Consider the following 14,826-nt stretch of genomic DNA (forward strand, 5'->3'; position numbering starts at 1 on the left):
TATCCATAAGACAGATTATTGTGTCATGAAAAGGAAGTAATGATACATGCCACCACACGGATGAACCTTGAAACCATTATGTTAAGAAAGATAAGTCAGATACAAAAGGTCACACATTATGATTCCATTAATATGAAATGTCCAGAACAGGCAAATCAATACAGAAAGTAGATTAGTGGTTGCCACGAGAAGGCAGTATTAAGGAATGACTCTTAATGGGTACAGGATTTTCTTTTGGGGTGGTGAAAATGTTCTGGAATTAGATAATGGTGATGACTGCAAAGCTAAAAAAGACTAAAAACCACTGAACTGTATACTTTAAAGGGTAATTTTATGGTATGGGAACTATAGCTCAATAACATGGCACAGCAAAATTCAGCTCTCTCCTTTACATATGCTTTTTCCCAGTCTATTAGACTTTTTCTTTCTTCACTTCTCTCATCAAGCTTTGGTCCATCATTTCAACAGTATTCTTTTTTTTGGGGGGGGGGGAGCCACGTCATGCAGCTTGCAGGATCTTCGTTCCCCAACCAGGGATTGAACCCGTGCCCCCTGCAGTGGAAGCGTGGAGTCCTAACCACTGGACCGCCGGAGAATTCCCTCAACAGCATCCTTGACTAAAAGCCTAAACTCACCTGTCTGGCAAAAAAACAAGCCTGATGAATTTCTTTTCTCCAAGCTTATACCTATAACACCAAATCGTATTGGAAAAAGTCATGAGATAGGGCAGATACGTTCCACTAAAAATTCATGAACACTGGGACCTCCTTGGTGGCACAGTGGTTAAGAATCCGCCTGCCGGGCTTCCCTGGTGGCGCAGTGGTTAGGAATCTGCCTGCCAATGCAGGGGTCATGGGTTCGAGCCCTGGTCCGGGAAGATCCCACATGCTGTGGAACAACTAAGCCCATGCACCGCAGCTACTGAGCCTGTGCTCTACAGCCTGTGAGCCACAACTACTGAGCCAGTGTGCCACAACTACTGAAGCCCGCGCGCCTAGAGCCTGAGCTCCGCAACAAGAGAAGCCACCACAATGAGAAGCCAGAGCACCACAATGAAGAGTAGCCCCTGCTCGCTGCAACTAAAGAAAGCCCACACACAGCAAAAAAGACCCAATGCAGCCAAAAGTAAATAAATAAAATAAAATTAAAAAAAGAAAAAAAAAAAAGAATCTGCCTGCCAATGCAGGGGACACGGGTTCAAGCCCTGGTCCAGGAAGATCCCACATGCCGCGGAGCAACTAAGCCCTGTGCACCACAGCTACTGAGCCTGCGCTCTAGAGCCCGCGAACCACAACTACTGAACCTGCGGGCTCCAATTACTAAAGCCCGTGCTCCATACCAAGAGAAGCCACTGCAATGAGAAGCCCGCACACCACAACGAAGAGCAGCCCCCGCTCGAAGCAACTAGAGAAAGCCCACGAGCGGCAACGAGACCCAACACAGCCAAAAACAACAAAACAAAACAATCATGAACACTAACTCCAAATGGGCCTTACTCTTGCCTCTATTCTGAACCCCAACCCACCTCAGACTCCTTCACTCAGTGGATTACATATCTCCTATGTCACAGATAAAATAGAAACCATACAATCTTTTCCTTATACATAGTTCATTCTAGTTCATTCCAGTTCCAAGAGGAGATTTCTCTCCATTATCTAAGGCCAATCCTCTGCCTTAGATTCTATTATCTCCTGCCATTTTAGGAACCATAAATCATTGATGAGCCCTTCTCTCTCTCATATAATCAACATCTCTTCTCAATAATTCCTCCCACAGCTTTTAACAGGGCTTAAGACTTTCCCATTAAATAAATAAGCAAAAATTTTAAATTCTTTCCCTCAATTCTTTCTCTCTCCAGCCACCAATTTCTTTCTCCTCCATCTTCAAGTCAACCTTTTCACTGACTCCTCACTTCTCAATCCATTCCAATTTAGCTTTAGTCCCCATCACTCCCTCAAAACTGCTCTTGCTAATATCTCACCCATAACCCTACTATGCTCCTAAATCTAACAAGATTTTCCCATTCTCATAGTATTTGCTCTTTTAGTAACATTTCAGAATGTTCATCCTTCTTGAAACTCCTCCTGACTCATTCATTCTCCAGGTATTCCTTTAGTCTCTCTGGATGTTCCATCCTGGTCTCCCTCACAGCCTCTCACACTGTATTTTGTCTTTCTCCCAGTGCCCCAGCAGCACTTATTCAACAATGTTTCTTCTTGTCCTAAGGCTAGTGCACATGTTCATCTCTACCCAGAGTATTCTTCTGCTTAACTTTGCAAATTTAAGGCTCTGGATGATCATTTTAGTTGTCTCTTCTTCAGAGAAGCCTTCCTTGACTCCTCCCTGTGCCAGACCAGGTTTTTGTTTTGTTTTGTTTTTGGAACAGTAAGAGGGAAAAGTTTTTAACTAATCACATTAAATTGACATGACATGCTATTATAAGTAAAGGAAGATAAATAATACTGTTACAAAATTTACATTTCTCACATCCCTTTCAGAGGAAAATGCATTAGGATTCCTCTTGATCTGATGGACTGATTTCCGTAAAATTGTTTTTTTTTTAATAGTAAATAACAGTATATTTTCTCAGACTGCTAAGAAGTGGTCAGAAAGGCAACTATAAAATCTATAATGAAAACAACTGACAGGATTAGGGCTGTTTCATGAAATATTAAGAACTATATCTCTTTTTTGGCTGTTAAATCAATGCACCTTTTCACTGGTAAAGCAATTGTTTGCTGTACCACAGAAAAGGTGCACTGATTTAAAGAGCTTCTTCTTAAGTAATATACATTCAATTGTTCAAAACTGAAGTGAGTTTTCTTTCTAATGTTGCCCTCTTTTGGAGAACAAGCAAATATCTTTGTCTTTTGTATATAGTTAGGCAAATATTGTGAAATGCAGCTCTTGGTGATCTAAATTTTATTCCCTCACAATTAAACGGGGGCAATTAATTATTATTAGGAATAAGCCTTTGAAACACTTCCAGCTTTTAAAACAGCAAGGCTTCTGAATAACTTCTCAAAACTAGCTTTCCATTTTGGTGCATGACCTGATACCTGACACATTTGATCTGTATTTTAGTCATTTCTTCTAATATCTACACTTTGCCTTCAATAAGGGTTAGTGTTGTGGTTTCAAACAATTTTTACATATAATAGAGTAAGTTTTCATTTCACCGAACTGAGTTTTTCCACTCATGTACCTGTGAAAGGTAATTTGAGCACACACATATTTGCATACATATTTGTGTGTATACATATACATTTTTTAAAGTAAGTCGCTTTTACCATTAAAATAAAGCTAGACAACAGGGAAACTACGAGGAACCGTTTGTCTTCCTTAGAAATCCTTTTCTAGGCTGAGAAGGGCAAGTACAATTTGCTGAAGGATTTGATGAAGCTCTAGTCTTTTCATCATGTGTTAATCCCACACTGTCATGTCTTATCACCACAGCTACATACATGTCCACTTCCTCAGTAGCACTAGCCTCAAGGTGTAATGTCTATCATAAACAGGACATTGCTGACCAAGCACTCAATACTGTTTGCAATCATTCAGCAACTCATTCTCCACTTTGCCCAATATTGGTATCAAAGTAACATTGACAACTCACCAATATCTTCCTCTGTACACTGCCCAAAATAGATATACACGTTCATTCCAGCTTCTCCATTTCCTAACTGCTGGAACTACATCTTCAAAGAATGCTACTTTCATGCACCCAGCTGTGAATGCTGCCCGCCACGCCACGTAGCCCTGAAGTTATTTCAGTACCAAGGTCTTTTGGTCCAGAGACATTTGCCAGCACACATTATCTACCACAGCACGGACCATCTATTTTGCGTCATCCACTCCATTTCCCAGATGCTGTAGGGATCAGAATACCCCAACCCCATGGGAATCCTCTTCAGCCTGTTTCCCCAAAAGACTGAGGTCCTGGGACTTCCCTGGTGGTCCAGTGGGTAAGACTCCACACTCCCAATGCCGGGGGCCCAGGTTCGATCCCTGGTTGGGGAACTAGATCCCGCATGCATGCTGCAACTAAGAGTTTGCATGCCACAACTAAGAAGTCCACATGAAGCAACTAAGAGTCTGCATACTGCAACTAAGAAGCGCGCATACCGCAACTAAAGATCCCACATGCTGCAACTAAGACCCAGCACAGCCAAAATAAATAAATAAATATTAAAAATTTTGAGGTCCTGCTGGCACTCCTCTTCTTTCCAAGAGGAAAGAAGTATCTTTGTCTCTTTGTTAAGATACTCAGTGTTTTCTTTGATGTAAAGAAATTGTTCTTCACAAAACTAATCAAGTGGTACCTTTAATATCTAATGGATCACGGTGACTTTGGTGGGCAGCTACTGGGTGCTACTATGAGAATCACCCTATATTGGGAGGTGGGAGAGTAGTGGCACCTGTGCCTGCAGAACGATCGTGGGCGTCTCACAGCCCTCCGTTAATCTCAGGGTTGGCAACTACCTGCAACCTGAAGCACATCAGGGAGACGCTACCTCCATGCACCTGGAAGTGGAGAAGGCAGCCACCCCAATATGTTTTTTATAGTACTACATATCCTTCCTTTGTGGCATTTATAACAATTGTACATTAATTTGTTATTTGATTAAGGTAAGACATCTTCATTCAACTACTAGTTCCAAATACGTATAAATTCTGCCTGGTTTTGCTCACCACTATATCCATAGTGCCTGGCACACAGTAGATGCTCAATAAATATTTGCTGAATGAATGAATCCTGAAGATGTCTTAGAACTAATCCAAGATTTATTTTACTTTACCATAAGTATCTGTCTGATGATCTCATGCAAATTTATAGGGATTGGCCAAGTAGAATTCCTCTGTGTCACAGAAATAGGAAGGATCCAAGAATTTTATTGTTATAAAGGATGTAGCTGATAAACACACTAAGAACTTATTTCTTCCAATTCTGACCAAGTTCCTGGTAGAACTAATCTCGTATGTCAATGTACCTTTTTTGCCTGGCAACAATTTCATAGATTTTTGAATTTTATAAGCAACCAACTACTGACTTGATTTTTATAGATAACTGCAACACAAGATTGGCAAGTGTTCTAATAAAGTTTCAAACTAAATACATCTTGATAAAATAACTGTTCCTATTTCATCCTGGAACCTATCACCCAAGAGAACCTGGTCTTCTGACATCTTCAACTTTCTCCTCTGCTACCACCAATACTTAAGCATCTATTCTTACATTTTTCTCTTGTACTTTGGTAGAAGCATTGTCCTTCAGCCTTTCAGAGGCTAGAGCATCTATTTATGCTTTTGAATCTACCTTTTCCATAGGCCTTACTCCAGCAGTTATTGCCTCCCTTTCTATCTTTAATCTTTTCCTTGCTTACTAACTCTTCAGACTGAAGTCTCCTGTTATCAAGAACACATTTACTTTTGGCATTTTAGCAAATTATCATTCCAATCCTTTACTTTTATAGTTTTAAAATTATGGAAGCAAGAAATGCTTGTTATATTCAACAAATGGTTCAGGGACACTGGATAACCATATGCAAAACAAAGAAGATGGACCCCTACCTCACACCATAATAAAAAAATTAACTCAGAAGGGATTAAAGACCTAAATATATAAGCTAACATTACAAAACTTTTAGAAAAAAAATTGGCATACAGTTTAGCTATGACCTCAAAAGTACAAGCAGCAACAACAAAAATAAACAGGACATCATCAAAATGAAACGTTTGTGCCTCAAAAGACATGAATTTCAGAACAGCATTATTCATAATAGCCAAAAAAGTAGAAATAACCCAAATATCTATCAACAGATAAGATAGATACAAGGTGGCATATCCATACAAAAGAATGTTGTTCAGCCATACCTTGAACACATGCCAAGTGAGAAGCCAGACACTAAAAGTCCGTGTAGTATACAAAAAATATCCAGAAGAGGCAAATCCATAAAGACAGAAAGCAGCTTAGTGGTTGCCCAGGGCTGGGGCAGGGAGAGGATTATGGATTAAGTGGTTATGGCTAAGGAGTATAATGAAAATGTTCTAAAATTAATTGTGGTGATGGATGCACAAGTCTCTGAATATACTAAAAACCACTGACTTGTACACTTCAAATGGGTGAATCAATAAAGCTATTTTTTAAAGAAATACTTATTATAAAAATTTCAAACAGGGTGCCGCAGTGGTTAAGAATCCACCTTCCAATGCTGGGGACATGGGTTCAACCCCTGGCCGGAAAACTAAGATCCCACATGCCATGGGGCAACTAAGCCAGCACACTCCAACTACTGAGCCTGCGCACCACAACTACAGAGAAGCCCGCGTGCCTCAAATACAGAACCCACGCTCTCTGGAGCCCACACACCACAACTAGAAAGCCCGTGAGCAACAACTATTGAGCCTGCATGCTCTGGTGCCCATGCACCACAACTAGAGAGAAACCCACACGCCACAACGAAGAGGCCCCACGCTGCAACGAAAGACTCCACGTGCCGCAACTAAGACCCAACGCAGCCAAAAATAAAATTAAACAAAATTTAAAAATTTTCGAACAGTATAAAAGTGTATGAAGTTCCTTTCCTAGTCCCACTCCTCACAGGTAAACCGTATTAACAAATAGATATGTATCCTCTCAACAGTTTCCCTCGTGTATAAACAAACATACAGAGAGAATTAAAAAAAAAAAGAATCCACCCTTCAATCTTTCACCATAATATACACATACACTTTCTCCCCCTGAAAATACTTCTGACATCTTTCCTAGTCAATACACATAGCACTGCCTCATTTTTAAAAAATTACTGTGGTTAAACAATACACAACATAAAATTAACCATTTTTTAAAATATGGTAAAATACACATAAAATTAACCACTTTAACCATTTTTAAGTGTACAATTCAGTGGTGTTAAGTACACTCACAAGGTCACACAACCATCACCACTATCTATTTCCAAAACTTTTTCTTCATCCCAAACTGAAACTCTGTACCCATTAAACAATAATTTGCCATTTCCCTCTCCTCCCAGCCCCTGGTAACCTCTAATACACTTTTTGTCTGTATGAATTTGCCTATTCTAGGTACCCCCTGTAAGTAGAATCATACCATATTTGTCCTTTTGTACCTGGCTTATTTCACTTAGTATAATGTCCTCAAAGTTCATCCGTGTCATATAGCATGTATCAGAATTTCATTCCTTTTTAAGGCTGAATATAGTCCATAATTTGTTTATACCACATTTTGTTTAACCATTCATCTATTAATGGATACGTGGGTTGCCTCCACCTGTTGACTACTGTGAATAATGCTGTTATGAACATGGGTGTACAAGTAATCTGTTTGAGTCCCTTCTTTCAATTTTTGGGAGTATATACCTAGAAGTGGAATTTCTGCATCATATCATAATACTATGTTTGACTTTGTCAGGAACTGCCAGCCTGTTTTCCACAGCAACTGTAACACTTTACATTTCCATTCCTCATTGTGTTTTAAACTACTGCTTTTCTTTTTAAAATAAAATACCTTTAATTTCAAAATGACCACGAAGGTCAGTCAATAAAGCACTGGTTAAATAAGGTTGTTTCTAATTTTTCTCTAGTACAAACAATATTGTAACAGAAATTTCTGTATATCTTTGCATACTTATGGGAATATCTCTGTAGGACAAATTCCTAGATGTGGAACTGCTAGATGACTTTTACATTTTTTTTTTTTCCCCGGTATGCGGGCCTCTCACTGCTGTGGCCTCTCCCGCTGCGGAGCACAGGCTCCGGACGCGCAGGCCCAGCGGCCACGGCTCACAGGCCCCCAGCCGCTCCGAGGCATGTGGGATCCTCCCGGACCGGGGCACGAACCCGCGTTCCCCGCATCGGCAGGCGGACTCTCAACCACTGCGCCACCAGGGAAGCCCCGACTTTTACATTTTGATAAATGTCAAATTGCCCTCCAAAAAAGTTTCAGTGATTTATACTTCTATCAACTGTTTATGAGAGTGTCCATTTCATAAAATCCTTGCCAGTATCAATCTTTGCCAATCTTAGAGGCAAAAATATTTTAATTTTTTAACTTTTTAAAAAAAGTTTTAATCTGCACTTCTTGTTATATCACAAATGATCTCAATAGAAGGTTTGAGGCTTAGCAGTTAAGCCTCAGATGAGAGAAAGTCATTGATAACTGCAGCTTAAATATAAACTTATCTTAACTGTGGTTCTGCCATAGTCATTAGAGAGGAAAATGAGTTCTACATAGGAAGTTATTTCACTTAATTTGACTTTTACATGAAAACCTCTCCAAAATATACTAAGATTTTCCTAAGCTTGGGAACTCCATATGTGTAAAACATTTTATTCATCTAGATCCCACCCTTAAAGCATTACTGCTAATCTGTCTTCAACAACATTATTGTAGACCTATCGGGTAGTTGAAGAAATTAGCTCTGAGTTGTTTTAACACTGCTAAAAATTCAGTGGAGACAATGGTACTGTAATATGTTAACTGTCTATTCTTTAGGATCTGGAAGTCTTACTCCTACATTAAATTAAGTAATCAGAAATCAACATTCTTTCTTCTAGTACTCAGTGCTTTAACTGAGTTAGAATGTAAAGTTATAATATTTACTATAACAGTCAAAAAAATCATTTGAACAACCTTCTTTATCTTTTGTAAAATTATAATTGAAAATGTCAACTAAGTTTTACAGTGTTTTTTCCACAAAACATAATTTAGTGCCAGGAGAAAAAGAGAATTCTTTCTCCAGATAATTTTATATATGTGTCCTTTTTTTCCATTAATAACTAGATAACCCAAAATATATTTCTTTTGTTCTTAATGACAGGAACCTGAGAGCTACGTTGTACATGCCGAGTAACACTGCAATATTTTTTTTTCATTTCTAATGAATTTCTACTGTTAAAAAATCTTTATTATTCTTTTAATATATGCTTTTAAAAATATCACTGGAATGCTTTATTTATATAAGGAGAAACATTCTCACACTGCATGACTATATTTCTAATACTAAGGAAGGCATGCTCAAGCAAACAGACAACACCATTTTGGAGGTTTTGGAGATTGTTATAAAACCTCCAAAGGAAATATGATTAATATAATTTGAATGCCACTATGTGATTTTTGCAAAGGCAAAAGATAATTCAGGGCCCAAAGTGCCAATTACAGAGGGCAAAACTTTCAATAATTCTTCTCTAAGTGCTTAATAGTTAACAAAGAAAGGCTAATCATCCACACTGGGAATTTATCCAGTCCCTTTGGTTCTTAGTGGGACAATTATACAACACTATAGATCTATCCATTTCAGTTGTCTCAATCTGAGAACCACTGTTCTACCCAAAAGAAGGCAATGCTGTTGTTAAAAGTTATGCCAATTTGGACTTCCCTGGTGGCACAGTGGTTAAGAATCCACCTGCCAGGCTTCCCTGGTGGCGCAGTGGTTGAGTGTCCACCTGCCAATGCAGGGGACGCGGGTTCCAGCCCTGGTCTGGGAAGATCCCACATGCCACTGAGCAACTAAGCCTGTGCACCACAACTAGTGAGCCTGCGCTCCAGAGCCCACAAGCCACAACTACTGAGCCCGCGTGTCACAATTACTGAAGCCCGCGCGCCTAGAGCCCATGCTCCACAACAAGAGAAGCCACCGCAATGAGAAGCCCGCGCACCGCAACAAAAAGTAGACCCTGTTCACCACAACTAGAGAAAAGCTTGTGTGCAGCAACAAAGACCCTACACAGCCAAAAATAAATAAATTTATTTTAAAAATTATTCATTAAAAAAATTATGACACTTAAAAAAAATCTGATTATCATTCAAAGCTATTTGCGGGGGGTGGGATGGCAGTGGGATGAATTGGGAGATTGGGATTGACATCTATACACTAATATGTATAAAATGGATAACTAATAAGAACCTGCTGTATAAAAAATAAAATCAAATTTAAAAAAAAAAGCTATTTGCGTTGATCTCTATATTGTAAAAATATTAATATATTTTTACACTGTATTTGCTCCTTAACATGCGGTAAATTAAATCTTAAGCATAATAAAATATCATACTGTAGGAAATATGTACTTGAAAGTAAAAAAAATGAAATCACTTCCAAGAAGTGATTCTGATTCCACCAGAATCAAAGAAGCTTTTTCTATCACACTAAGTAGACTGTTTATTTGCATATCTCATTATTTATTTTGCTTTAACTGGACTTACAAGCTCAAATAACTAAACTGTCTTCTCAGAGCATATAACTGAATGTTTACCTCTCAAAAACTAAAATTCCATTTCTTTGATTTAGTCAAAATTATTAGCTTCTCCATTAACAAGTCGTAGTAAATTTTTTTTTAAATATTGGAAAAGACAAAAAATGATTTGCCAGAAGTTCACAGACAGTCAATAAAGTAAATAAAAACTTTATGTTTTTAAACAGTAATGAATTTCCACAAATACTTTGCCCAAGGAAAATTCTATTTGCTAGAACACTGGAACATATTTTTACTTCCACAGATGATGATGCAATCACTTAAGAAATTTCTCAAAATACAGATATTTGAAATTCCCTTCTGACCCTTTCAAAATACAGATGTTCCCAGAGTAAAAGGGACCACATTAACTGACATCAGTATACATAAACTCTTTCTGCTATTTTGCATTTGAGATGCCTTCTTCAGAGGCATAAAATATGAAGGAAACAGAAAACACTCATTTATTACACTTGTAAAATCTTCAAAATTCAGATTTACAGTGATGGGTAGAAAATGTCTTGACATAGCTATTAAATTTCCAAAACAGTAGAAACTTAATTTGTTAAAATATGAAAGGTATTAGATATTTTATGGAGCAAATTCCTTCCTTAACAGTTAAGAGCTCTCTCTCAAAATATATATTTTATTTTTAAAAGGCCTGATGAACAATTTTCCTTAAGAGTAAAGATGAAAATCACTGTGCTGTGGAACTCTTCTTTTTACTATGTTGTTTTGAACACAAACACACACCCACACTGCATACTTTGCCAAGCCTGGGTGAATTTATTGTAGTGTTACTCAGTCTTCTAATGCTTCTAATGCTACTGGCTAAATATCTTCTGCTATTATAAATAATATGAAGCATGGTTGGGCCTTTCTCAAAAATCCAATAAAATTGCTTCTCAGAGCTATAAAATTATAATATTTAAAAAATAAGTTCAAAATATTTAGAGGTATTTAGTTCCTAAGAGAGAAAAAATGTTTGTAGACCACCTTTCTGAGAGTAATCTATTTTGACTTGTTGGTAAAAGCCCAATGACTCTGTGGGCTGAATATTTTGTCAAAAGGTCTATTGTTTATATAGAAAATTTCCAAAAATGACTTCTAGAACATTAAGTTCATAAAATTTTGTTTTAAATGATTCCTAAAAACAGCAAAATCTGGAAAATTTAGATACTTACTAGGTTTATGACAGTAAAAATGCCTAGCATCATGTAATGTCTGATAAAATATACAATGGATTTAGTTATTTTATTAAAAATAGATAACGGCTTCATTTTTTTAGACATGAATAAGGTTCTGTAAAATGGAAAATTAGCTTATTCAAAACGAGGGTTAATTACTATGCACAGAAGCATTATAAACCATGGCTCAACATGTCTATCCAAATTAGTTACTGCAAATCCTTACCTTGTATTAGTGTTACTAAAATCAAAATCACATTATAGGAATGTGATTAGGGGCAAGGGGACAGGTAGTGGTATAGGGCAGTTAGGAGACCAGAATATGTGTGTGGGGATGCTGGAGGTTAATATGTGAAGGACATAAAGCTTTGCCTAAAAACAGTAATTAAGAAAATGAAATCAGTGCATTCTGTCTAGCCTTTATAGTACTTTTGCTATGACTCATAGCAACAATGTTAATTTTTTTGTTTGAGTGCCTAAGATAGTTGTTAAAATCTATGTACTCCTTTGCACAATTTTTAGTTGACAAATGAAATTTTTCATCGTAAGAGTTTCAAAGGATTTAATTCTGTCATACTGAAAACAGTGGTAATTTCTGAAAAATGATTACTTATTTTATGTATCCAGTGGACTCTAAATACCATAATGATTTTATGCCCACCATCATCCACTTTAAAAAATTAATGAAGCATTTTTTAAAAACTTGGAAATTTTACATTATTCTTTTCTTTTTTTCCTTGAACTTGCATTTTCATTCCATTTTTATATTAAAACAGTGATTCTCAACAGGGGTAGAGAGGTGGAGTTCCCAGGCATGGTGGTGGGAATTTTGCCTGCCAGGGTACATTTGGCAATGTCTGAAGACATTTTTGATTGTCACAACTGGGATGATGGGTGCTTCTGGCATCCAGTGGGCACTAGAGATGCTGCTAAACATCCTATGAGGCTCAGGTCAGTCAACAAACAACAATCATCTGATACAAAATGTCAATAGTGTTGAGGTTGAGAAGCCCTGCCCTAGAGTGATATATTTCTATGACCAAAAGTCTTTTATTCATCACATTTTCTCTACAAGAAAAATATTTATGTAAACTGATAAAAATATAAATTTCCTATAACATAAAGGCCTAAGTGTTAAAAAAAAAATGTCTCCTAGAATGGGTTATTACAATTATAATTAGTATACATTAAAGAACATGATTAAACAATCATCATCAAATATAAAAAGTGAAAATATATTAAAAGATTCCTAATTAATGGATAAAAGCTTATTTTGTTATTTTCAATTAGGTTTTGTATCTGTGAATAAATATTGCTACAATGAGATGGAATTCAGCTCAATGATACTTCTATTTTCATTTTTATGAGAGCTGAGAAAACTTTATGTAAATAAGTAGATGGAAAAGGAGTTCTGTTGAAATAATGTCACTTATTTTGTAAGCTCCTATATGTTATATACACTAATAAGTTACATAGTGACCTTTTATTAAAAATTATTTCAGTGATCTATCAGCCAATAACTTAAGGAGATTCTCTTAAATATTGTTAAAAGCAAAGAATTTGAAACCAACTGACTTGCAGAGGATTTGTTAGGTAATCCTTCAAGGCATTCATTTTCTCACTACCTACTGAGTAACCCAGAGATTTTTCAACCCCTGCTTTACTACAGAGACCAAATTAGGCCTTGTTCAATGAAGACTCTTTGGGAACTTCCCTTACTTTAACATGAGAACACAGCTTCACTTATCAGGTAGGGTTTGGGATATCTCAGCAGGCATTTTAAAATCTAGTAATTTCTATTAACTGCCCCATAACCACGTCCATCATGAAAAGTCAGGCACGGGTGTCATCAAATACCTATGCCTAACACCCTAGTTCTTAGAAATCATATGATGGGTTTTATGAAAATTAGATTCTCAAGAAAGAAAATAGTCCAAATATGACTAAAATTCTTCCCATTACTCCCTTACCTCTTAGATACTCTGTACTGTGCTGTGGTCAATTTTCCAGTCTCAGGGTCATGTACTGTAGCTCGGCTCAGCTACAAAAAAAGAGAAAGGACAAGGACTTACTCACGTAGCAGGCAATTTGGGGCTTTTGTTTTGTTTTGCCAAGCCACAGGTGATTGGAAGGGTTCAGATTGGTCTGGATGGTAGGTAATGGTTTCGAATCAGCAAAAACATTTAGAAACGTGGCAATAAGAAAAGCCACTTGCAAATCAAGAGAAAATGGGTTGACAGATTTTTGTTGTAGATTGTCCTTTCACTTTTTTTTAAAAAATCATTTGAAGCTCTATGTAAATTTTTTATAGCACTGGGTTTCACAGGTGCTTTCTCAGATCTAGAAGTTTAATGTTCTTTAAATTATTTGACAAAAGAATAATTAGTGGTCTCTTTAGTCTCTTTAAATTCATTTTTTAAAACTCTCACCAAGCTATAACTGTTGTTAAATCTCTCTGGTGAAGTAAAAGGCAACTAAACTCAGAAGTAATAGCATTTGAAAGACTGAGATCTGAAGCATAACTCTGTTCTTTCCATTGCCAGCTTTTAAGTCAGCAAGTTTTTTAAAATAAAAACTCCAACAGGAGAAATAGATTACTCCAAAATGACAATGTTATTTTATAAGATGCATGAACAAATGCCAATACAATCATCATGAAGAATGATGTGAATTCACCACAGCATTTATGAATATGAGAGAACTACATAAACAAAGACTACTCCCAGATTAATCCAGGCTGCTGCTTTCTTTCCCCCCCTCTTTGGCAAGAAAAAGGAAAAAGAAAACAAGTATAAAAGCCATTTCCTGGATATCTGATTCCTAACCTGAAGAGCGATGCAAAGCATATTAACTCCCTAAAAATAACAGACCAATTAAATATTAAAAACAGAACTTCTAGTTAAAGGGAAAGACCTGTGAAACACAAAGCAGTTTATCCATGCGTAAAAATAGGTGGTGACTTGACTGGAGACTGAAAATGACCTACTTCCCTTAAATGAATAATTCCTGTAGGATGTACAAAACACTCATTAGAGGGCAAAATATGCAGCATACACATCTCTTACCTTTTGCTAATTCTGTAATGTACCGTCTCCAAGTCTCCTGTTATTGGGTTTGAAATGGTGGCTCGCCTCAGCTGTGAAGCCAACCATCAAAATAGTTGCATTATAAAAAAAAAAAAAAAAAAAAGAATCACATTTATCCAATCAGTCAGAATTCTGGGATTTTTTTTTTTTTTTACAAAGGAGGCTAAAAAGAGAAAATAATTCCATAGACTTCCAGTCACCTGTGTTTAGCCTTGAAAGCCTGTTGATTTTTAAATATTTTATATTTTTAAAAGTTCTTTAAAATTTTTTGTTTTTGTTTTGTGTGAATGGAGGGTACACAA

General features: G+C 36.9%; 1 protein-coding gene and 1 pseudogene across 7 annotated transcripts in view; both read right to left on the bottom strand.

Annotated features, from left to right (window-relative positions):
* P4HA1 (prolyl 4-hydroxylase subunit alpha 1) overlaps window positions 1–14,826 on the bottom strand; it is a 92,819-nt gene that overhangs the window by 18,743 nt on the left and 59,250 nt on the right. For 5 of the 7 annotated variants that reach the window (XM_060126124.1, XM_060126119.1, XM_060126122.1 and 2 more), the window contains one exon: window positions 14,504–14,574. In XM_060126124.1, coding sequence (XP_059982107.1) covers window positions 14,504–14,574 — 71 coding nt within the window. Of the gene's footprint in view, window positions 1–13,408; window positions 13,480–14,503; window positions 14,575–14,826 lie in introns of all 7 variants that reach the window. The other 2 variants (XM_060126125.1, XM_060126120.1) reach the window with 1 other exon arrangement.
* Window positions 3,357–5,437, bottom strand: LOC132507465 (enolase-phosphatase E1-like; annotated as a pseudogene).

This window comes from Lagenorhynchus albirostris, chromosome 16 (genome assembly GCF_949774975.1).
Source record: "Lagenorhynchus albirostris chromosome 16, mLagAlb1.1, whole genome shotgun sequence".
Lineage (NCBI taxonomy): Eukaryota > Metazoa > Chordata > Mammalia > Artiodactyla > Delphinidae > Lagenorhynchus > Lagenorhynchus albirostris.